At 61.1% G+C, this 21,782-nt stretch overlaps 2 protein-coding genes across 4 annotated transcripts; one reads left to right on the forward strand and one right to left on the reverse strand.

The window, feature by feature from the left end:
* Positions 1-46: 46 nt before the first annotated feature.
* On the forward strand, positions 47-7,888 carry FTSJ3 (FtsJ RNA 2'-O-methyltransferase 3). Of its 3 annotated transcripts, none has more exons than XM_085040072.1 (22): positions 47-251; positions 797-923; positions 1,000-1,105; positions 1,280-1,326; positions 1,475-1,554; positions 1,664-1,763; positions 2,116-2,310; positions 2,718-2,833; positions 3,362-3,466; positions 3,543-3,643; positions 3,750-3,830; positions 3,914-4,075; positions 4,339-4,474; positions 4,566-4,771; positions 4,885-5,011; positions 5,138-5,231; positions 5,529-5,688; positions 5,778-5,854; positions 6,120-6,216; positions 6,316-6,499; positions 6,670-6,764; positions 6,972-7,888. In XM_085040072.1, the coding sequence occupies exons 2-22, from the start codon at positions 857-859 to the stop codon at positions 7,159-7,161; spliced, it is 2,526 nt and encodes an 841-aa protein (XP_084896198.1). In that variant the 5' UTR covers positions 47-251; positions 797-856; the 3' UTR covers positions 7,162-7,888. The 3 variants fall into 3 exon arrangements, with proteins under 3 accessions (XP_084896198.1, XP_084896197.1, XP_084896199.1); XM_085040071.1 differs by having other exon boundaries at positions 238-354; XM_085040073.1 differs by lacking the exon at positions 47-251 and adding an exon at positions 292-316.
* Positions 7,889-7,892: 4 nt separating this feature from the next.
* Positions 7,893-20,040, reverse strand: LOC146426389 (alpha-2-macroglobulin-like protein 1). Its single transcript, XM_085040063.1, has 36 exons — positions 19,841-20,040; positions 19,223-19,412; positions 18,448-18,610; positions 18,112-18,164; positions 17,462-17,482; positions 17,207-17,360; positions 16,999-17,083; positions 16,806-16,914; positions 16,610-16,724; positions 15,919-16,028; positions 15,620-15,784; positions 15,263-15,490; positions 14,894-14,951; positions 14,500-14,645; positions 14,164-14,313; positions 13,895-13,996; positions 13,568-13,667; positions 13,228-13,375; positions 12,861-13,086; positions 12,601-12,727; positions 12,272-12,393; positions 12,054-12,105; positions 11,801-11,875; positions 11,475-11,651; positions 11,267-11,348; positions 11,018-11,174; positions 10,837-10,911; positions 10,517-10,673; positions 10,200-10,417; positions 9,897-10,112; positions 9,702-9,820; positions 9,519-9,609; positions 9,317-9,385; positions 9,132-9,234; positions 8,948-8,989; positions 7,893-8,500 (listed from the first exon to the last, which is right to left on the reverse strand). Exons 1-36 carry the CDS (start codon positions 20,023-20,025, stop codon positions 8,481-8,483), a joined length of 4,410 nt encoding a protein of 1,469 aa, XP_084896189.1. The 5' UTR covers positions 20,026-20,040; the 3' UTR covers positions 7,893-8,480.
* Positions 20,041-21,782: the final 1,742 nt, after the last annotated feature.

Consider the following 21,782-nt stretch of genomic DNA (forward strand, 5'->3'; position numbering starts at 1 on the left):
CAGCGCCGCCATCTTGGTGCGGTCAAAGCTGATTGCTCCATGTTGAAAACCACCGGAGATAAAGGGAAGGGTTGTGAACACGCCGCTGGGCGGACCCGTTATTGTTTCCCTCATCTCCGAGGGAAGCTGTTATCCTTCCTTTTCATCCTCCCGCCGGCAGCCGCGGAGCGGGGTGCGCCACTCCTAAGATGGCAGGAAGAGCAGGAGGAAGCGGAAGCTGGCTGGTTCGCGCGGGGCACGCCGGGAAGGCGGTGCGGGCACGCGGCGGGATCGGGACCGAGATCGGGATTGGGATCAGGGTCTGGATGGGGATCGTGTCGGTGACCTGGGGCGGTGGCTCGGGCTGGGGAAGGGGTATGGGGGTGTCCAGGCTGGGGGGACGCCGAGCCGGGGTAGGTCAGAAGCTTCAGGGGAGAACAGCAGGGCCAGGATGCGCGTGGGGGCAGCGGGGTGCGGGTGGGCAGGGTGGCACTGAGGGGTGAGATGGGGAGGCTCTGAGGGGACACTGAGGGTGACACCGACGGGGAGGCTGAGGAGACAGGGGGCACTGAAAGGGGCGCTGGGGGAGCACTGAGGTCGCTGAGGACACACTGAGGGGACAGTGACTGTGAGACTGGAGGCACACTGCGGGAGCTCGGTGGGTGGCATTGGAAGGGCACTGAGAGAGCACTGAGGGGTGAATTCAGGGGGGCACTGAGGGGAGGAGGGCACTGGGGGAGCACTGAGGGGGGGCTGGAGCTCTCCTGCCGAGCCCTGGGTACCCCCGGCTGCTCCTCACCCCTGTTTTCCACCCCAGGCCCGAGCCCTTGGCTGACAGCACATCCCTGCCCCCCCGAGGGGCTGCCCCACCAGCACCATGGGCAAGAAAAGCAAACTGGGCAAGAGCCGGCGGGACAAGTTCTACCACCTGGCCAAGGAGACAGGTGAGGTCCCTGCCCGGTGCTGGGGACAGGGTGGCTGTGCTCCCTGTCGCCCCAATAACCCCCTGTTCCCCCCCAGGCTTCCGCTCCCGCTCCTCCTTCAAGCTGCTCCAGCTCAATCGCAAATTCCAGTTTCTGCAGAAGGCCCGGGCTCTGCTCGACCTGTGTGCAGCCCCTGGCGGGTGGTGAGTGGGGACAGGCTTCCTCCAGTGCCACCAGCTGGCCTGGGACACTGTCACTGTGCGTTGTGTGCTCCTTTTTGTGTCTCTGTCTTCGATCCCAAACCTTGGGAGCACAATCCAGGGCTGAAGGCTCTCTTGGGATCCTGCTGCAGCCTTATGTCTCTCTGTTCTTCCCAGGCTCCAGGTGGCTTCCAAATTCATGCCGGTGTCCAGCCTGATCATTGGTGAGTGATGGCATTTGGCAGGAGCTGGGGATGGGGACTGTCCCTGGATGTGACAGAGGAAGGGGATCCTGGGTGGGGGATCCTGGAGGAGGAACAGGTGGGTGGGAAAACCACCTTTTGAGGGGTTTTGGTGTCTTTCTTCAACCAGGGGTGGACTTGGTGCCCATCAAGCCCATTCCCAACGTGGTGACGCTGCAGGAGGACATCACCACTGAGAAGTGCCGCCAGGTACTGTCCCAAGTGTCACCTGCTGGCCTGGGGCTCTGCAGGTCCCCTGTGGGGACAGGAGGGTCATGGCAAGGGGCTGGTGGGACAGACGGGTGTCCCTGTGCCACAGGCCCTGCGCAAGGAGCTGCAGACGTGGAAGGTGGATGTGGTGCTGAACGATGGAGCGCCCAACGTGGGAGCCAGCTGGGTGCACGACGCCTACTCGCAGGGTGGGGCTGCTTGGGGACACAGCGGGGACAGGGACGTCTCAGTGCTCTTAGAGAATTCCAGACTGGTTTGGGTTGGGAGGAACCCTAAAGCCAATCCAGTCCAACCATGGGCAGGGATAACTTCCATTATCCCAGGGTGTTCCAGGCCCTGTCTAACCTGGCCTTGGAGTCTTGTAGGGATGGGGCAACATCAAGCCCAGCATCTCAGGGAAACATTCAGCTTCTCTAGGAAACCCATCCCAGCCCCTCCCCACTCCCCTTAGGGAAGAGTCACTCTATCACTCTGTCACTCTCTCCCTCTGTCACTCTCTCCTTCTGTCACTCCCTCACTCCTTTTTCTCTCCTGTTGCAGCCAACCTGACCCTCATGGCCCTGAAACTGGCCTGTGAGTTCCTGTGCAAGGGAGGCTGGTTCATCACCAAGGTTTTCCGTTCCCGGGACTACCAGCCCCTGCTGTGGATCTTCCAGCAGTTCTTCCAGAAGGTCCAGGCCACCAAGCCCCAGGCCTCCCGCAATGAGTCTGCCGAGATCTTTGTGGTGTGCCAGGGTGAGTGGTGTGGGGGGCCTGGAGCAGCTAAGTTTGGGTTGGGACACTTCTGGTGTCTCTGATTTCTCCACCCTGGGAGCAACATCTCTGATTCCTTCATCCCAGGAGGAATGGATCTGATTCCTTCATGCCTGGAGGAATGCCCTGGTGGCTCTTGATTCCTCTGTCCTGGGAAGGAATTGCTCTGATGGCTCTGATTCCTCCGCCCCAGGTGGAATGGGTTTGATGGCTGTGATTGCTCCTGGGATGGAGGAATGGTTCTGATCCCCCTCTCCCCAGAGAAATGGCTCTGATTCTTCCATCTCAAAAAGAATGGCTCTGATGGCTCTGATTCCTGCATTCTGGGTGGCTCTGATCCCTCTGTCCTGGCAGGAATGGCTCTCATGGTTCTAATTTCTCCATCCCAGGTTATCAGGCTCCAGACAAAATCGACAGCAAGTTCTTTGACCCCAAATATGCCTTCAAGGATGTGGAGGTTCCCACCAAGTCTGTCAGTGAGCTGGTCAGCAAAAAGAAGCCCAAGGTATGAGCAAGGCCAGGCACAAATGGGACTGGGCCAGAAGAAGTTGTAATAACCAAAATTGTTCAGGAGAATGAATGACATGGATGTGGGAAGTCTTGGAAGAGCCAGTTTGGGGGAGGTTTGCTGCCCTAAAATTTATGCAGCACTGAAGTGCGGATTGTGACGCTGGGGCTGGGTCAGTTAAACCCTACAGGGGTTGGGCAGAGGGTTTGTGTCTCTCTGAGGTGGCTTAGGGACAGTAAACCCACATCGTGGCCTCAGCTGGACATGGAGCTGACACGAACCCATCATTGTCAGCTCTTGTGTCTGAGGTGGCATCAGAAGCTGCTCTTGGGCTGTGGCTGGTGGCTTGTCCAACTCACGTTAAGTTTGGAAAAGATCTCTAAGATCATCAAGTGTCACCTTCAGGCAGGTTTAGGTGGGCACTGCAGCAAGGCATGAGCTAGGTGACCCCATCCACCCTTCAGGGCTGCTGGCAGCTGCCTGTCTGTGCCCTGCCCTGTGTCCCACAGCCCCTTCTGCCCCCAGGCCGAAGGCTACGCCGAGGGTGACACCACCCTGTACCACCGCTTCACCCTCATGGACTTCCTCAAGGCCCCCAACCCCGTGGACTTCCTCTCCAAGGCCAACGAGGTGTGTGGCTGGAATGGCTCCCTGTCCCTGTCCTGTGGAGGGGAGGCTGGGATTTAAATCCCTTTCCCTGTGCCAGATCACACTGGGAGACGGAGAGCTGGAGAACCACAGCTCCACCACGGAGGAGCTGCGCCAGTGCTGCAGGGACATCCGAGTGCTGGGCCGCAAGGAGCTCAGGTGCTGGGGGACACTGGGACAGCCACACTGCCTAGCTGGGCCTGGGGACAGTCACACCCTCCAGCTAGGCCTGCTGGCTGTCCCTAACAGCTGCCACCCCACCCAGGGCCCTGCTGAACTGGAGGACGAAGCTGCGGCGGTTCCTGGCCAAGAAGCTGAAGGAGCAGGCAAAGGAGCTGGATATCAAGTAGGACCAGGGAGTGGGACTGTCCCCAGGCTGGGATGGGGCTGTCCCCAGCAGAGCTCCTCTGAGCTCCTTCCTTTTGTCAGCCTGAGCTCCGATGAGGAGGAGGAGGGCAGGGAGGAGGAGAAGAAGGAGAAGATGGAGGCAAAAGCTGCAGCTGCTGAGGAGGCTGAGGAGGCGAAAGAGGAAGAGGAGGTGGAGCTGGCATTGGCAGAGCTGAAGGCCAAGGAACTGGCAGAGCTGAAGAGGTAGAAAGAGGGGGAGAGATGGGGGCTGCAGCTGTGGGGACAGAGGGTGATTGTGTCAGAGTCTGTACCTCTGACAGTGGGCAGTTTGTGGGTTTGGGGTCCTTGGGCTCCTCTGCTCTGCCAAGCACCTGGAGTGGCTGTTCCAGGCTGTCCCAGCGCTGGGGACCCCTCACAGGGGGTAGCACTGCTGTGGCAGTGGCTGAGCCTCTGGGATGTTTGTGTGGGGAGGGGACAGTGTGGCCTCATCCCTTTGCCTCCTCCAGAAAGAAGAAGAAGATCCTGAAGGAGCAGCGGAAGCAGCGGGAGCGTGTGGAGCTGAAGATGGACCTGCCTGGGGTGTCCATTGCTGACGATGGTGACACCAGCATGTTCTCCCTGAAGAGCATCCACAGGACCCCGGTGTGTGGGGGGAGCTCCAGCAGGGTGGGACAGGGCCTGGCTTGGGACTCTGTGACTTGTGTCACTTGTGTCACTCTGTCTCGTGCTGCAGCTGCTGGATGAGCTGTCGCGGGGGGACATGGCCTCGGCTGATGCCCTGCTGGAGATGGGCCCTGGGGATGATGACATTTACGTGTCGGATCACGATGAAGAGGACGACGTGTCCCTGGCCAGTGACCTGGACCCGGAGGAGCTGCTGGAGATCGAGGCCCGGCAGAGGAAGCTGGAGCGGGAGCGGCGGGAGCAGGGCGGGAAGAGGTGAGGGGGAGAGACCTCCCGGGGCAGGGGCTGCCCTGGGAGCAGCTCCGGGATCCGGTAGTGGGAACAGCCTGTCCTGGCTGGGGACATTGATCCTGCTGCTCCTGTTGCAGGGCAAAGGTCAAGCAGAAGAAAGAGGAGGAGGAGGAGGAAGGGCAGGAAGAGGAGAATCCCCTGCTGGTGCCCCTGGAGGAGAAGGCAGTGCTGGAGGAGCGCCAGACCAGCCTGTGGTTTGGGAAGGTGAGTCCCACTCCTGGCACAGGAAGGATGGAGCAGCCTTGACCCCAGCAGCTCCCTGGGCCTGTCCTGGTGCTGAGCCACTGTCCCTATCCCTGTCCTGGTGCTGACCCACTGTCTCTATCCCAGGACGCCTTCGCTGGCATCGAGGATGATGCGGATGAGGAGCTGGAGCTGGGGCAGGCCCAGATGTTGGCAGAGAGGCAGCGCGAGGCTCAGACAGGTGAGGGAACACAAAGGGACAGTCCCACAGCCCAGTCCGGGTCGCTGGGTCCAGCCACAATGGGGATGCTGCCCTGAGCAGCAGCATAGAATGGTTTGGGTTGGGAGGGACCTTAAGGAGTATCCAATTCCACCCCTTCCTTTGGCAGGGATGCCTCTCACTAGACCAGGGGCTGTTCCCAGTCTGTGTCATTAACGAGCTGTCATTAGGGCAGTGTTAATGAGCAGGATCTCTAGAGGAGGGGTCTCCAGCAGGATCTGCCTCAGCCCCTTCTCACCCAGTGGTTCTGATTCCCAGACAAAACAACAAAGAAAGGACAGAAGAAGAAGAAGGAGGCTCAGGAAGAGGAAGAGGCTCCAGCTGAGCCCAGCGCTGCTGCAGCAGCCACAGCCCCTGACACCAGTGAAGCCCAGGAGGAGCAGAGCAGTGACGATGACAGCAGCAGTGATGATGAGAGGTGAGGGCTGAGAGGGCTCTGGGTGTCCTCCCCAGCTCCACAGTCCTGGAGAGCTGAGAGACACCAGCCCTGCCCACTCCTCTCCACAGGCCACTGGTACCAGTGGGGAGGAAGCGAGGCCATGTTGAGCCCTGTGGCTTCGAGGTGGTGCCCATTGAGAAGCCAGGTGAGTGGGGGGACATGGGAGTCCCTGTGCAGGAGCAGGGTGCCCAGGGCAGAGCTGGGAGTCTCTCTGGAGGCATGGGAGGCAGGGATAGACCTGGGAGAGTACTCTGGAAGGACGGGAAGCACTGTGGGACACGGGAAAGCAGGCCTGGGAGCCCCTGTGGAGGGTCAGAAGATGGGGGCAGGGACAGGCTGTTCTGCCTGGGGTGTTCCTTGCTCCCTGGCTCTGGGGCTGCAGCCAGGCCAAGCTTTCCTGTGTCCCACAGTAAAAAGGGTCCTGGATGCAGAGGGCCTGGCCCTCGGCTCTGTCATTGCCACCTCCAAGAAGGCCCGGCGGGACCTCATCGACGACTCCTTCAACCGGTACCGGGGCTGGGGGGCTGCAGGGAGGGTTTGTTCCCCAGTGTGGGCAGGGGAAGTGGGGCCCCTTTGCCCTGCTCACAGCTCAGCTGAGCCCCTCAGGTACTCCTACAACGAGGAGGAGGGGGAGCTGCCCGAGTGGTTCACGGAGGAGGAGAAGCAGCACCGGCGCCGGCAGCTGCCCGTGGACAAGCAGACGGTGGAGGCCTATCGGCAGCGCTGGAAGGAGATCAACGCTCGGCCCATCAAGAAGGTGGCCGAGGCCAAGGCCCGCAAGAAGCGGAGGGTGAGTGGGGGTTAGGCTCCCAGGGCTGCTCTGATCCCCTCCCAGGGGCTCTGTCCTGTGATGCCCCTCTCCCTCCTCCGACACCCTGCCCTCCTCCAACCCCCTGTCCTTTCTCCGATGCCCATGTCCCACCTCTGATCCCCACTGTCCCTCCCCTGGTTGTCCGTCAGATGCTGAAGAAGCTGGAGCAGATGAAGAAGAAGGCCGAGGCGGTGGTGAGCACCGTGGACATCTCGGAGCGGGAGAAGGTGGCCCAGCTGCGCCAGTGAGTGGCCAAGGCAGGATCGAGCTCAGCCTTGCAGGACTGGGCTGGTTGGTGGCGCTGTGTCCCTGCAGCCACAGCGTGTGTCACCCAGCCTGGGGCAAAGAGCCCAGAGGAGGGGTGGGACCCAATAGCGGTTTGTGTCTATCCAAACCCCAAACTGCTTGGGCAGGAGCTGCTCTCACTCTGACCTTTCCCCTTCTCCCACAGCATCTACAAGAAGGCTGGGCTGGCCAAGGAGAAGCGCCAGGTCACCTACCTGGTGGCCAAGAAGGGTGTGGGTCCCCGGGTGCGCCGTCCCCCCGGCGTCAAGGGCCAGTTCAAGGTGGTCGACAGCCGCCTCAAGAAGGACGTGAGGGCTCAGAAGCGCAAAGAGCAGAAGAAAAAGCGCCACAAGTGAGCTGGGTAAAGCTCTGTTACCAGCAAGGGACTCAACTCAGGGCACAGGACTGGACCCTGTCCCCCACTGCCACCTCAGAAGCCCTGGGGACAGGGCTGTGGCTTGGCCACACCTTGCTTAGTCTGTGCCTTGCTGTGACAGTGCCTTGTGTCCTCCCCTGGGACAGGGAGGGCTCACTTGGCCCCAGTGCTGCAGCCCCAGTCCCCTGCCCACACTCCCTGCAGGGCCACAGCTCCAGGTCTCACTGGGAGATTCCCCCTGGGGAGATTCAGGAGCATCCATGGCAGCCCCAGCTGTCCCCAGGGAGCTTGTGGCTCTGGGGGACAGCCCTGGACCACATTTGTCCCTGAGGTGGCACAACAGTGGTGCCTCTGCCCAGAGCAGCTGCTCAATGGCAGCAGAATTGAACCCTGGGCTGAGGCTGCCCAGGGCTGTGTGCTGCACCTGGGGTAGTGAGGGACCTGTGCTGGCACTGCCGTGTCCCCTCGTGTGCCATGGGACAGGCAGAGAGGGCACTGGTGGCTGGGTCTGAGCATCTGCTCGTGCCAAGAGAGCGCAACCCCCTCAGCCCACCTGGCTTTGTCTGACAGGGACTGACCCTCCTGACCTTCACCTCCTGCCCCAGCCAGCACAGGCCACAACAGCCACCCACCCTGTCCCCTCTGTCCCCACCCCATCCTGGGGTCGGACCCACAAGTTAAGGAACAGAAAGACCAAGGGAAAAGAAGAGCTTGACTAAATGTCTTTATTCAGAGCCAGGGCAGGGGCTGGAGGACAGCAGCTTCTCTCCAGGAGGCACCTGTGCTTTGTGCTGGCATTGCAGTGTCCCTGAGTCCCTCAGGGTGACAATGGCACCCTGTCAGTGCTGGGGAGGGGGCTGGGGTGGCACTGTGGCTCCCAGGGGGGTGAGGGGTGGTGGGGACCTGCCAGGGATGTCCTGGCCGGGAGGGAGGAGCTGTGGGTCTCCTTCAGGTGCTGTGGGGAGGGGAGAGGCCAGAGCAGGCACCCCAGAGCCCCTGTGCAGGGGGTGGCAGGAGGTGGCCCTGGGGTGTCCCTGTCAAGCCACTGTGGCTGCTCAGCCCAGTCCAGCAAGTGCCAGGGGCTGCAGGAGCCGCGTGTGGCCTTGGGCCTGCGGGAGCCCCTCGGCTGCACATCCTGAGGTTGGGAGCTGTGGCTCCACCCGGAGGGGCCCTGCTGGGGGCCAGTGCTGCTGCCAGGGGTCTCTGGGCCACCTCCTGCCCCATGGAGGGTCGGGACCATGGCCATCCTGTCCTTGGCTGGGGCAGGAGCAGGGATGGGCTGCCAGGCTCCAGGCTGGGTTAGAAGTTTTCTTTCTCCTCTTCAAAAGGGAATAATGGGGTCCTGTGAGAGCAGAGTCCCCACAACCCCCAGCACCACCCTTGGTTGTCCCTGGCCCTCTGGCTGAGCCCTATCCCTTGGAACTCAGTGTCCCATCCCCTGAGTGACCCCAAACCCCAGCTGGGGAGCTCTAGGGGGTCCCTGGAGGAAGGCCAGGGCTGATGGGGGCTGAGGTGCCTCAGAGAGGCACAGCACCTCTCTGCCCCCCAGCCTGCACACCTGGGTCCTCCCTGACCTCTGCCCAGCAAATCCCCAACCACCAGTGCAGGGCTCCAGGCTGGGCTCCTCCATTCCCACTCCCTGCCCTCCTTCCCCCAGGGCTCAGCACAGCCCAGCTTGGCCCTTCAGGGTGGCTGGGTCCCCATCAGGGTCCCCATCAGGGTCCCGAGGGTGCAGTGACCCCGGGCCTGGCAGGCTCAGCCCCTACCTGAGCTGGGAGGTGCAGTGTAGGCCACATCCACACGGTCACCTGCAATAGGAGGGTGCTGACCATGGGTCTGGCAAGAGCTGCTCCCTTAATGAGCTGAAGCTCATTAGCTGGAGCTCAGCCAGACCCCATGGAGCCCCTGGGGTGGCAGCAGGGCCAGGGGACACTGCCCAGCAGGCCTCACCTGTCTCGTAGTAGTCATACAGGGACACAGTGGCTGGCTGGAGGTTGCTCACCACGAAGTCCTGCTGGGCTCGGAAGGAAAAGCTCTCCTCCTGCTTGCTCAGCTGTGGAGACAGCCCAGGGGGGAGGTGCAGCCACCAACCTTGGGGAAATCCCCACAGCCCAGGGCTGCTGTCCCCATCTCACCTGCTCCAGGTAAATGGTCAGCTGGTCAGGCTGCACCTCCACCTTCTTCACCAGGTTCTGCCGCTTCAGCTGAGGGACATGGCTCAGGGAAGGCCACAGCGGCCCAGCGCCCCAAGCAGGTGTCCCTCCGTGTCCCACAGCCCCCGAGGGGCAGGGACCTGTGGGATGGGCAATCCCAGAGGGGGTCTGGGGGTCTCCTCACCTCCACCACGGATTTCTTGTCAGGGCTGTAGCCTGATGGCAGCTTGGCCTCGATGACAACCATGTTGGTGACAGGACGATCCCCGCTGTACCTGCAAGGGTAGAGCCCCGGGGTGGCCTTGGGCATTCCCTCCCTCCCTGGCTGCTCCTGTCCTCACAAACCCGGGACAATCCCAGTCCCTACCGTGCCCAGAGCCGGAGAAGGAACTGGGGGTCCTGTGTGCCTGGCAGTGGCTCTGTCTTCACCCGGAGCTCAAATGCCCCAGGGCTGGGAGGGGGCGGCACATTATAGCGCAGGGTCACCTGGGGGACAGCGCAGGGTGAGGGCAGTGAAGGGACAGAGCCGTGGCCAAGGCCAGGGAGCCCAGGCTGTACCCACCTGCACCAGGGCACAGCCCTGCCCACGGCCTCGCAGCCTGTAGGTGCCCGGCAGCTCGGGCAGGGCCGCCTGCTGCAGCACCAGCCGGTTGCTGCTGTCCAGCACAAAGTCCTGTGCTGTCCCTGTGGGGGATGTCACCGTCACCGTGAAGTCCCCATTGCTGCCGTGGGTCAGGGTAGCGTATTTGGCCAGGGCTTGCAGGGCCACCACGGTGTCCTGAGCACGGGGACAGCGCCAAGGTCAGCCCTGAGTGCAGCTCCCAGGAGGGGCTGGTTTGGAGTAGCCCCGAGCCCAGGGCAGTACCTGCGTGGAGGCAAAGCCCCCGTAGGGGTTCTGCTGCTTGCAGAGCCAGCGGACGATCCGGGACGCTGTGCCCAGGTCAGCAGGGGACACAGAGGGCTGCGACAGGTAGGCCAGCAGGACATAGGCCGTCATCTCCACCTCGGCCGGCGCGGCTGCGGCCCAGGACAGCTCCGAGGCCTCCTGAGCCTTCCCCTTCCTGCGCCAGTAGAGCTGCCCCTCTGAGGGAGAAGGGAACACAGCTCAGCCCCCGCTGCGGGCTGGGCTGGGCGAGCCTGGCAGACGTGGCACAGCCCCACGGTGCCCCTCCCGGGCAGTACCTGTGCTGATGCTGTGCTGGGCCAGGTGCTGCAGCTGCGCCTGCTGCTGCTCCCGCAGCCCCGCCAGCCCGAACACGTAAGCCAGCAGGGCTAGGCTGTAGGGGTTGTCCGTAGGTGAAGCCTCCAGGCACTTCAGGGCTGAGCTCACCGCTGGCTCCTGCCGTGGCAGCAGTCAGGAGGCAGCCCAGGGCATGGGACTGCCCAGTGAGAGCAGCTGTGCCCAGCTCGGGCTGTGACATGGCCTCCAATGGCCAATGCCCTGTCCTAGCAGTCATCCCCTGTCCCCTCAGCCCCTCTGGGGTCACTGGGCCCATGCTCACCTGGGGGGACAGCCCCAGCTCCAGCATCGCCGCTGTCACATACGCCGAGAGTGAGAGCTCATCTGAGACACCGCCCTGCAAGGGGACAGCGGGACACAGCTCCAGCTGGGCTGTGACCCCAACACAGGGACATCCCCACTGCCCAGAGCACACTCTGGCTCCCAGCCCTGCCCTGCCCCACCTGCAGGGCGTTGTTGAAGAGTTTGCCCATGCTGAGGAAGCAGCCGCTGTCGCTCTGGTGCTGCCGCAGCCATCGCAGCGCGTCCGTGATGTGCTGCTCCTCGATGGCCACGTAGGCTCTGGCCTGCCCGAAGGACTTGAGCACAAACGCTGTCAGCCTGGAGCCAGGGACACATCAGAGGGCTGGGGGTCAGCGCTGGGGGTCCCCGGGTGGCAGGAGGAGCCCTGGGTGCAGCTGCAGCGCCCTCACCAGGTGTTCCCTGTGCGATCACGCTTCCCAAAGGCGCTGTAGGAGCCATCATCGTGTTTGTACTGCAGCTCGCGCTGGTACCCTGAGGGACGACATGGGCACAGGGCACTCCTTCCATGCCCGGAGGATCTCAGGGCAGCCAGGTGCCAGGGGAGGGGCTGTGGGAGAGTGGTGTCCCTCCCAGGAGGGGGCTCAAGGTCCCACTGACCGCTCTGCAGGAAGCTCTGTGCCTTGGCACGGATGTCCGGCAGCAGCTGCCCGCTCTTCTCCAGGTACTGCTGGATGTAGATGTTGGGGGCAAAGCGAACCATGTTCTGCTCCCCACAGCCGTAGGGCATGGCCAGGAGATGGTCCAGGTTCTGCAGGGCATTGCCCAGGATGTCACCTGCCAGGATGTCACACAGCATCAGCTGTGCCCCTGCCACCAGCATCCCGTGTCCCCTTCAGTGGCAGCTCTGGCTGCTCCCACATCCTGCTGAATCTCTGCAGCTCTGCACCCACCCTGTCCCCTGGGTCCCCCCTCCTGTCCCTTACCCATCACAGTGATGTGGGCTCGCTGGGAGCTCTCCAGGATGTTTGCAGGAATCTCCAGGGAGACTTCTTCAGCACCTGTGGGGATGGAGGGCCATGCCAGTGGCAATGCCCATCTCCTCCCAGCCTGTTCTCTGGCAGCCTCACCCACCCCCTTCCTGCCCAGGGACCCTGGTCCTTGGCTCCTCTGGGCTGGTGGCCCTTGTGACCTGTCCCACACACCATGGCACTGCTGGACACCCCTGGCCAGTCCTACCTTCCTGGCAGAGCAGGGAGCTGTGAGCCTTCTCCACCAGGATCCCCCCGGGCTGTGAGGAAGCAGAATCAGAGTCAGTCACGAGAAGGCACCTGCCTGTCCCCCTGTCCCCTGGCTCACCCTTGCCTTCATGTCTGGCTGCTCTCCCACTGCCCCCCAAGGGCTCTTTGCACGCTGCTCCCAATCCAACCCATTTCCCTCCTCCACAACCCTCTGACCTGCACAAGCAGGGGCTTTATCACAGTGTCCACGCGGCCCTGGGCTGGCACCAGGGGCAGCTCGTTGCCACAGGGCTCACTGGAGCTCAGGGCCTCAGTGCTCACGGTGATGTTCACCTCCCCTGCAGGTGCAAAGAAAACCCTCAGGCCCCAGGGAGCCCCAAAGCTGAGCACAGCCCCCTGGGATTGGGCTGGGGCTGGCTAGACTGGGCTGGGGGTTCCCAGGAAGGGTGGGAATAGAGCAAGGGAGAACTTCCCAGGTGCTGTGGGGTTTGTTCCTGCCCTCCCTGGTCCCCGGGCAGCAGGGCGAGATGGTGGCAGTTCTGTACCCAGGCTGGTAGCTCGCACACCCCACTGGAAGGTCTTGGCTTCATCTGCACAGACACAGCGCCTGTAGGTGTCCTCTGCACCCGGTGACACTTCCAGCTCTGCCGACTCCGCCAGCGTCACCTGAACCTGCAGGGCACAGCCATGGCTCCATCAGACCCCAGAGCCAGGGTCACCTGCCCAGCCCTCCCCTGAACCTGAGCACAGCCACAGCTCCATCAGGCTCTGCCACACCCCGGTGGCCCCTGCCATCCCCACTCACCCTCAGGCACTGGCGCAGGTAGTTGAAGACGGTGGCCCTGAGGGTGAAGGTCTCATGGCGCACCACGGCATAGGGCAGTGCCAACTCCACGAAGAAGGGCTGGAAGGCCGTGAGGGTGACAGCAGGGGACAGCCCCAGGCCCTGTGGGGCCATGCAGAACATCCCAGCCTCCCACTCCGTGATGGCGTCAGGCACTGTCACTGTCATCTCGGCAGAGCCACCCTCCCTGCGCCATGGAGAATATCATGAGGCCACCCCGCCATGGCTGCTCTTATCCCAGCGGGCCTGTCACTCTCCCTGTGGGAGAAGGAGTCCTGAAGTCCCCAAATCCCTGCCATGCAGGTGCTTGGGAACTGCCCTCACTCACCCCACAGGGACAAGGTCCCACAGCCACGTCTCTGGGAAGTACATTCGGGGAGCTGGTGGCTCTTCCTGATCCTTAGTGTCTGAGGTGGGTATTCTCATGACTCCTGGGACCATACTGCCTCCCACTATACGGGACTCATCCTCAACCACTGGAAAAGGCAGAGCAGAACTTGGGTATCAGCTGGACCTCACCTTCAGCCAGCACAAAGGTGACCAAACTCCTTTTCCATCCTCTTTGATGCTGAGGGTATTTTCTGGATGGCTCTGAGTCCCCCTGAGGACACGACAACCAGGACTGGCCACCAGCTCTTTGATCTTTTCAGCACCAGGGCTGTGCTCACCTATCCCCCCTGAACGACCTGGGCTTCCAACAATGGGCCACCACGGCTTGATGCAATCTTCCCTAGTCTTGGCATTGGTGAAGAGCTTCAGTGCTGCGCCCTGTGAAAAAACAGAGGTTGTGCACCTCCCACAGCCAGCAGGAGGAATAGCCCCATTCCAGCAGTGAGCAGTCCCAGGGCTACAGAAAACAAGTAGACAAGGAGCCTGGGCTGGCCAGGAGAGAAAAGGTCTTTTGCCACAGGGGTGGCTTTCCCTGCTGCTGAGCAAAGCACAGGCAGCTCCTGGATGGAGAGGAACGGGGAGGCCCAGGTGGGCAGGGGCTGCACCTGGAATAACTTGTAGGTTTCCATCTTGGAGTCCTGCCAGTAACAGGATGGCTCATCCTGGATGCTGTGGGGGTAGTTGAATTTGGGCAGTGCTTTGTAGACCTGGGAATGAACGCATGCAAAATCCTCATTTTCAGAGGACATGACTCTGCCTGGGTGCCATTGGGGCGCCAGGCCCCTGTGAGGGACACCTAAGCCAATGTCAACCCAGCCCCAGCACAGGCTGGCCCTGGGGCTGCAGGGAGACCCCAGGCAGGGCCAGCACTCACGGCCTCGGCGTTGAGCTCAGCCTCAGGCTTCAGGAGCAGCACACTGCGATCCACAGCTCGCACAGCGCACAGGGAGCCCGGCGCAGCCCCCAGCTGCAGCCTCAGCACTGCCCCAGGCAGGGCCCTGGCCTCTGAAAATGCCATCTTCACCTGCAGAGGGACATCGGGGGACAGGGGAGTCACCTCCCGGGGAGGGGCAGGACCAAGCCAAGGGTAGGGAGAGCTCTTCTCAGAGGGGATCAGGGAATGGATTGAGAGAGTGCGACACTGCGATGCACCTGGAGCAGGAGGGATCCCAAGGCAGGCAGCCATGGACAGCCAGTCAGCTCTGCTCACCTGGTTGGGGAAGCACTTGGCCACGTAGAGCTCGGTGTAGTCAGCCACCATATCACCGTTGGGCAGCACCACGTAGATGAAAAGATTTGCCATGGGTGCCAGCTCCGGACCGATGGGCAGCTCCACGGAGAAGGAGACTCTCTGTCCTGGGCCATGGAAAGAGGGGGAGATGTTGCCCAGAGAAAGTGTGGCTCCTCCAGCCCTGGAAGTGTCCAAGGCCAGGTTGGACAGGGCTTGGAGCAGCCTGGGAGAGTGGGAGGTTTCCTTGCTCATGGCAGGGAGCTGGAGTTGGATGGGCTTGGAGGCCCCTTGAACCCAAAGCATTCCATGGTTCTGTGAGGAGCAGGCCCAGGGAGCAGAGCCCTGCACAGCCCCTCCATGCCATGGGACATACCAGGCTCTGCAGAAATCTCTTTCTTGAAGATGGTGGTAATGGTCCCCTTGGCCAGGACCTGCAGAGGAGAGGGTGAGGACAAAACTGATGCTGAGTGCAGAACCAAAGTGCCCTGATGGAGGATGGACCCATGATGAGGGTTTTGGGATGACTTTTGACCATGCCCAGTCTCCAGCCCCCCAACACCTCCCATGGGAGTGCAGGCCCTACAGTGGCCACCTCCTCTAACACCCCCTCAGTCTCTCCAGGACAGGTTGCTCATTGTCCTGTCCCAGGGGACACCACCACGTACATGTGTGTAGACGTGCCCCTTCCCACACAACCACCCGGATTCCTGCTGCTGCCCTCCCTCCCCAGGCCGGGACTCACCATGAAAACCAGATCCAGGTTCTTCTGCTCACTCCCTAAAGCCTCCTTGCCAAAGATGGAATCCACATGGAACAGGTGGGAATGGCCGCAGGGCAGCTCCCCCTCTGGGTCACGGATGTGCAGGAAGCTCCTGCTCCCCGAGGAGTAGGGCATGACTCTCAGAGAAGCATCTTGGTAGGTGGCTGTCATGTCTTCATCCTGGCTCTGGGCTGTCCTGTTGACTTGAGCCTGAGGTGGGAATCAGGGGATGAATCCATCCAGCAGCCCCCGAGGTGTCACCGGTGCAGCTCCAAGGCCACACCGCACTGCAGGAAGCAGCTCAGGGACCCCCCAGGGGGACATGGGTGGGGCACTAACCCGCAAGGAGACACTGCCATTCCAGCCAGAGGCATCCAGCTCAAAGGAGGCTCTCCCTGAGCTGTCTGTCATGAAGGTTTGTGTTTTCTCTTGTCCCTGGTTCCTGAGCAAGAGCACGACCTGTCTCTGGGGCAGCCCCGAGCCGTCAGGTGCCTTCAGCAGGATCTGTGCCAGGAGGGAATGGGAGATGCTGTGATTTGGGGCTGCAGCCATGGGAGATCAGCGCTGGGGGTGGGCAGGAGCAGGGCTGGGAGCAGCAGCGGGCAGGTAAGCCCTGCAGGGAGGGAAGCTCCCCTTACCGTCCCAGTGTAGGGGAGGCCAGGCTTGTAGACATGATCAGGCTTCTCAAAGGTGACCGTGAATATTTCAGGTAAAACCTCGCAGCTCTTGGTGCTCTTCATCTCCAGCCCTGTGGAGAGCAAGCAGGGAGCTCAGGGAGTTGCAGGGACACAGGACACAGCTCAGCTCCTGCCAGTGCCTCTGGCCCCACACACAAAAGGTCCCTGGACATGGAGGCTTTCCTCCTGCTGCTCCCAGCACCGTTTGCATCTCCTACAAGAGCAGCAGAAGCCCTGTGGAATATTTCAGACCCAAAGCCAGGGTGCAGCTGTGGGCAGACACTTCAGAAAAGGCTCTTCACCAAAGCACCAAAACGAGGACTGCTGGGCATAGGGGCAAGCCCTGCTCTTCTTTCTCTCACGCCAAGCCAGGCACTCCTGCTGTGACGAGGTGGTGAGTGAGGTAGACAAAGCCCCTCCTCCACCCTGGGAGAACCCAACCACTCTGCACTGACAGGGCTCAGCTGCTGGATCTTGGAAAGGCAATTTTCCTCTGCTGGAAGTCCAAGTCTTGCCAGGCTGACCTGACTCACATCCCCACCCAAAACCCATCCCTGCATGTTCACTCCTAAATCCCAGCGGTGCTTTGGCTGTTCCTGGAGAAGAACAATCCCTTGGGAGCAGGTAGAGATGGACACACCCCCATCCTGACCTGTCCCATCCTCCACCAGTGAAGCTTCGACATCAAGTTCCTTCCTCCAGCGTGTGGGAGTCTCGTTGAAGGCAGCCAACGAACCCTCTGTGGAAAAGCAGCCATTCTTCTCCGTCTGGAGGGAAAATCAACCTCATCAGCAGCATTCCTGGGAAGGAGCTGTCCCAGTGACACCCCCAGTCCCGGCCACACTCACCTGCCCAGTAACCTGGATGCAGGTCCCCCTCCTATGGTGACGCCAGAGCTTCAGGTTTAGGCACAAGGCAGCCTGGACCTTGCCCTGGACAGGCTTCCCATAGGTGTAGCTGTTGTGGGGACAGTGGAGAGGCTGTGCTGGGGGGGCCACACCCTGCTGGACACCCCATCCCAGTTCCCTGTTCCCAACTCACCGTCCACAGATCTCCAGTGGGAACTTCTTGTCCTTCTGCCGCACCACGCTGGGGAGATGAATGGTCACCTCAAACTTGGGCAGCACTGGGGGACAGGCACACGAACAGAGGGTGGTCACTCCCAGGACACTGACAGCAGAACCTGGGGGTCTGCAGGGGGTCAAGTCCTGCTGCCCATGGTGGCATCCCATTCCCAATCCTATTGTACCGTATTCCTCCACGCTGAAGGAATGGCTCTTCCCCTCCACGCTGATGGTGTAGGTGCCCAGGGCTGGCTCTGCGGCCAGTGGGAGGGACAAATCCACGATTCCCTGCCGAGGGGCCACCTCCCGCCATTGCGCAATGCGATTCCCGCTGGGATCCTGCACAGGGACACACGGGATCAGTGCCCTGGGAGCCCTGGCTGTGTCCCCTCTCCTGGCCCTCCCGAGCCCACCCCACTCCCTGGGTGTCCCAAACTGACCTTCAGGAACACCAGGGGCAGCTGGAAGACAAAGAGAGGATAGTCAGAGGAGCAGTTCCGTTCCTTGGGGTCTCACCAGGGTGGGCACAGCCGTGGATGGAGTAGAGGGAGGGTTTTTTGTGGGATCTTGTGAACTTCCCACCCATCAAGATGCTTTGGGATGGATTTTGAGACTGGCTCTGGCTGGGATGAGCCAAGGGCACTGCCAGCATGGCACAGAGAGGTGACATCTCCCAGCGCCTTAGGAAGAGTCCAGAACCCATTTAATCTGGGAACATCCTGCACTTCCAGAGACCCCAGGGGTTGCTCAGGGCTGCCAGAGGCTGAGCCTGCTGTTGTTCCTGGTGTCTGACGCCTTGATGGATATCAGCAGCACATTCCTTGCTTCCCACTCGCCATGGCTACATCCCTAACCGGGAGCTGGCGTGGGCACATTCCCGTGTCACATGTGCCATGCTGCTTTCTCCTTCCTGATCCTGCTGCATCCCTGAGCAGCACAGGGCATCCCTGCCCCCGGGGGCAGCTCCCCGGGCACAGCTGGCTGGGGCAGCATTCCCAAGGGAAAAGGTGACACCCACACCTCTCCCACGGCTGGCTGGGACAGTGCAGGGAGCCCTTGCCACCTCCCCGCACGCCAGCCCTGCTCTCACCTTCTCGTTGCTGGGAGTCAGGTCTTTATCAAAAGAGACAATCCGAAATTTCACTGGCAAAAGGAAACAGAGATGGAGGAGTGGCTACATCTGCAGGAACGGGAATTCCCCACGGGAAGGTGGATGGAAATCCTCCCAGAGTCCTGCAGTGCCCCTGAGGCAGCAGAGCCTCCAGCAAGTCCTGGCATTGCCCTGCACCCCTGCTGGGCATTCCAGGGCATCCCAGGGTGATCCTTCCCATTTCCAGACAGTGTAGGAGCAAGGCTGGGCCTCCTCACCCCTTTCCCCCACCAGGGTGGTCCCCCAGAGCAGAGTGGTCCCTCCTGCCCCACTCACCTTCCTGCCCAGGCTTGTAGACAGCCTTGTCCGTCTGGATGAACATCCCATGGTGCAGAGCTCTCAGCATCACCTTCTTGGTCTCAGAGACATTCAGGGAATCTCCCTGGATTGAGACATGCAGGTCCACGATTTCCTCCTTCCCTTTGGTGGGGGCTGGAGCCTGCAGGGGGAACAGCAGACTCCAGGTGAGGACAAGAACTGTGCCCTGGCTCCTGCAGGGTGACCCAGAGCACTCCTCAGTCCCCGGATCACCTTCCCCAAGCCAGGGGCTGGGAAGAAACCTCCCCCCAGTGCCCTGCAGGTCTGCAAATGGGGTCATTCCAGCCACGGGATAACTGGGCTGAGCCTGGAGGGACTTTGTTTGTGTGAGGGATGAGGCTCTGCCAAAAGATGGGGAAGTCACACCCAGTTTGCTTTCACCTGGAGGGGCGAGACCAACTGCTGCTGGGGAGTTTTGTAAAGGGAGACAACTCCCATCTGATCCCCTCTGAGCTCCCACCACACCCTCGGGAGGTTTCCGAGCATTTCCAGAGCATTCCTGAGGCCTCAGAGGAACCATCACAGCCCCTCTGCCTTGCCTGAGCCAGCCGCAACCACCTGCTGTAGTTGTAACAACAACAAAAGGGAAAATTCACTTCATGAGTGGGAGAACTTCAGTTCTTGTTCTTATTTAGAGGGAGGGGTGATTTTTGCATTCCAGGAAGGTTCCTGCCTTCCCTGGCAGACATGTAACTTTTCAGCCAGGACAGGGTGACTTTGGGGTGACACTCACGGGGAAGGTGACATTCAGGTGCAGATGAGGCTCCTGGACCTCCCTGTGGAGCAGGGTGCTGGGCGGGGTGCCGCTGTGTCTCTGCAGCTGGACATGGATCTGGACAGGCCCCTGGAGGTCACTGAGGTGCACCCAGAGCACAGCAGGGTGGGGGTGATACAGCACAGCTGGAGACACCACCACGTAACTCCTGGTAAGGAGAGGTGACAGGAGAGCCCTGTGGTGAGGCACATCCAGCACAGTCCCACAGAGACCTGGAAAAGCCCCTGGCAGCACAGGAAGCCACCCAGCCTCCCCTCTTGGCTTCTGGGCTGCCCTTGGCTCCTCAGCTCAGCTCTGCAGGTGAGGGGACAACAACCCCCCAGAGCCACCAGCCCAGAGCCACCAGGGCCATGTCTTCAGTGATCCTGGGCAGGGACAAGCCCCCAGCCTGAGCTTTCCCATCCTGGGCAGCAGTCAGTGCCAGAGAGCTGGGATTGAATCCCACCAGGAACTGCCAAGGAGCTGAGGTTAAACCATCCCAGCCAGCAGAGCCAGGACTGAATCCCACCAGGAATTGCCAAGGATCCAAGGTTAAAGCCACCCCACCAGACACAGACAGACACAGAAGGGACTTACGGTGCTCCAGAGGCCCCAGCTGAGAGGAGCATGGTGAGGAAGAGGATGGGAAGGGCTGGAGACCTCATGTCTCCAGCAGGATGTGGCTGTTGGGAATGGCCACAGCCTCCTCCTGCAGGTCTTGGATTGCTCTGGATCTGCATCTGCTCCACTGCAGGCTCAGAAATGGGATCTTCATGTCCCATCCAGTGAGGAAATCAGGGCTGGCAGAGGAACCCAGGGCACCTGCAGATAAAGGCCAGGCAATGTTTGCCATCTGCCCACAGCTTCCGGGAGTCAAGGCTCACAGGCATTTTTGCAATACTGGGAGAGGTTCCTGGAGGGTCAATCTGGGGCACAAGCCACCCCCACATGGATTTGCTGGGAAATGATGTCAGGAGGCAGTGGGAACAAATGGAAAACAAAACCCGGGAGCACAACATGAGAAGACGCTGGGAGCTGGAGGCGATTTTTCAGAAAGAGCAAATTTACAGGTATTCCAAATTTAACCAAATTTGGGATAATCCTGTGTCCCAGGCTGGCTTTTTGCCCAGTTTCCTCCAGATTCGTCCAATCTAGGCAGAGGAACAGGACAGTGTTGGGATGTGGTGTTGCTCCATCTGCTCCTATTCCACACTTGGGAGCTGGACACCAACCAGGGCAGGGCCAAGCTGCTTCCTTCTTCCTGGTGGGAATTTGGGACAGTTGAGGAATTCCACGACAGCCCCACAGTGTCCTGAGCACATCCTCTGCTCTGGGGCTTGGCAGTTCCCTTCCCTTTGGGGATGTGGGAGCCATGGAATCATTGAATGGCTTGGGTTGGAAGGGACCTTAAAGCTCATCCTCTTCCACCCCCTGCCAAGGGCAGGGACACCTTCCACTGTCCCAGGGTGCTCCAAGCCCTGTCCAGCCTGGCCTTGGACACTTTCCAGCTGCTCCAGGAATCTTTGCCAGGGCCTCAAGGGACACCATGAAAAGGGCTGACCTTTCCCATGGGATCTCAGATGGCCACAGGTCTGTCCCCATGCCCACCTCCCTGCCCTTTGGAGCACACCACAGGCTGTGGGTGGCTGGAGGAGGCTGGACCTGCCACCCGCGAGGACACGAGTTGGGAGCATCGCCCAGAGTCCACCCTGCCGTGCTGGATGTGGGCAGGGGGTCCGTGACCTGCCAGACATCCCGGGGGTGGTTTGTTGGGAACAAGAAGTTCACGGCTCCTCCAGCACTGCCAAGGTCACCACTGACCCCTGTCCCCAAATGCCACATCCACACAGATACAAAATCCTTCCTGGGATGGGGACTCAGCACTGCCCTGGCCAGCTGTGCCAGGGCTGGACAAGCAAAGCAACCGGCCAGGGCAGGCCTTGGGGGAGCAAGAAAAGCAAGTTGCTGCCAGAGCCCCCATTCCCAGGTTGTTCCCTCTCCTCAAGCTTTCATTTCCACTGACAGTGGAAAATCCCTTGAGGGCTCTTGCTGGGCCTCAGCCCTCTAGGAAGGACAAGGAAACCAGAGAAGCTGTGTCTGCCCCTGGACCCCTGACAGTGTCCAAGGCCAGGTTGGACTGGGCTTGGAGCAACCTGGGACAGTGGAAAGTGTCCCTGTCTGCGGCAGCACAGTCTCGCGATTCATGGGCTGTGGGGGTGCGGCGGCCCGATGCTGCAGATCCCGAGTCCCCGAGGCCGGCGGTCGGCGTAATCCACGGGGACGCTGCCGAGGATGCCATCGCCTGGGACTCGGAGGAGGCCGGGCCGTAAACCGCTCTCTCCCTCCCCTGGAAAGTTTTTCCTAAGTTTATTGGTTTAAAGTTCGCTTCCCCGCCCCTAGCACCGCCCCCGCTGCTTGCCCTCACTAGAATGTTCTGTTGCCGGGCTTTCCCCATGAGTTGCTTGTAATCCCCTCCCTACTTATATTTCATTTGCTCCCCCGCTTGTCCCTCATGTTGTCCCGGAGCCCCGTTGGCTCC

This window comes from Lichenostomus cassidix, chromosome 27 (genome assembly GCF_008360975.1).
Source record: "Lichenostomus cassidix isolate B80296 chromosome 27, HeHo_3.0, whole genome shotgun sequence".
Lineage (NCBI taxonomy): Eukaryota > Metazoa > Chordata > Aves > Passeriformes > Meliphagidae > Lichenostomus > Lichenostomus cassidix.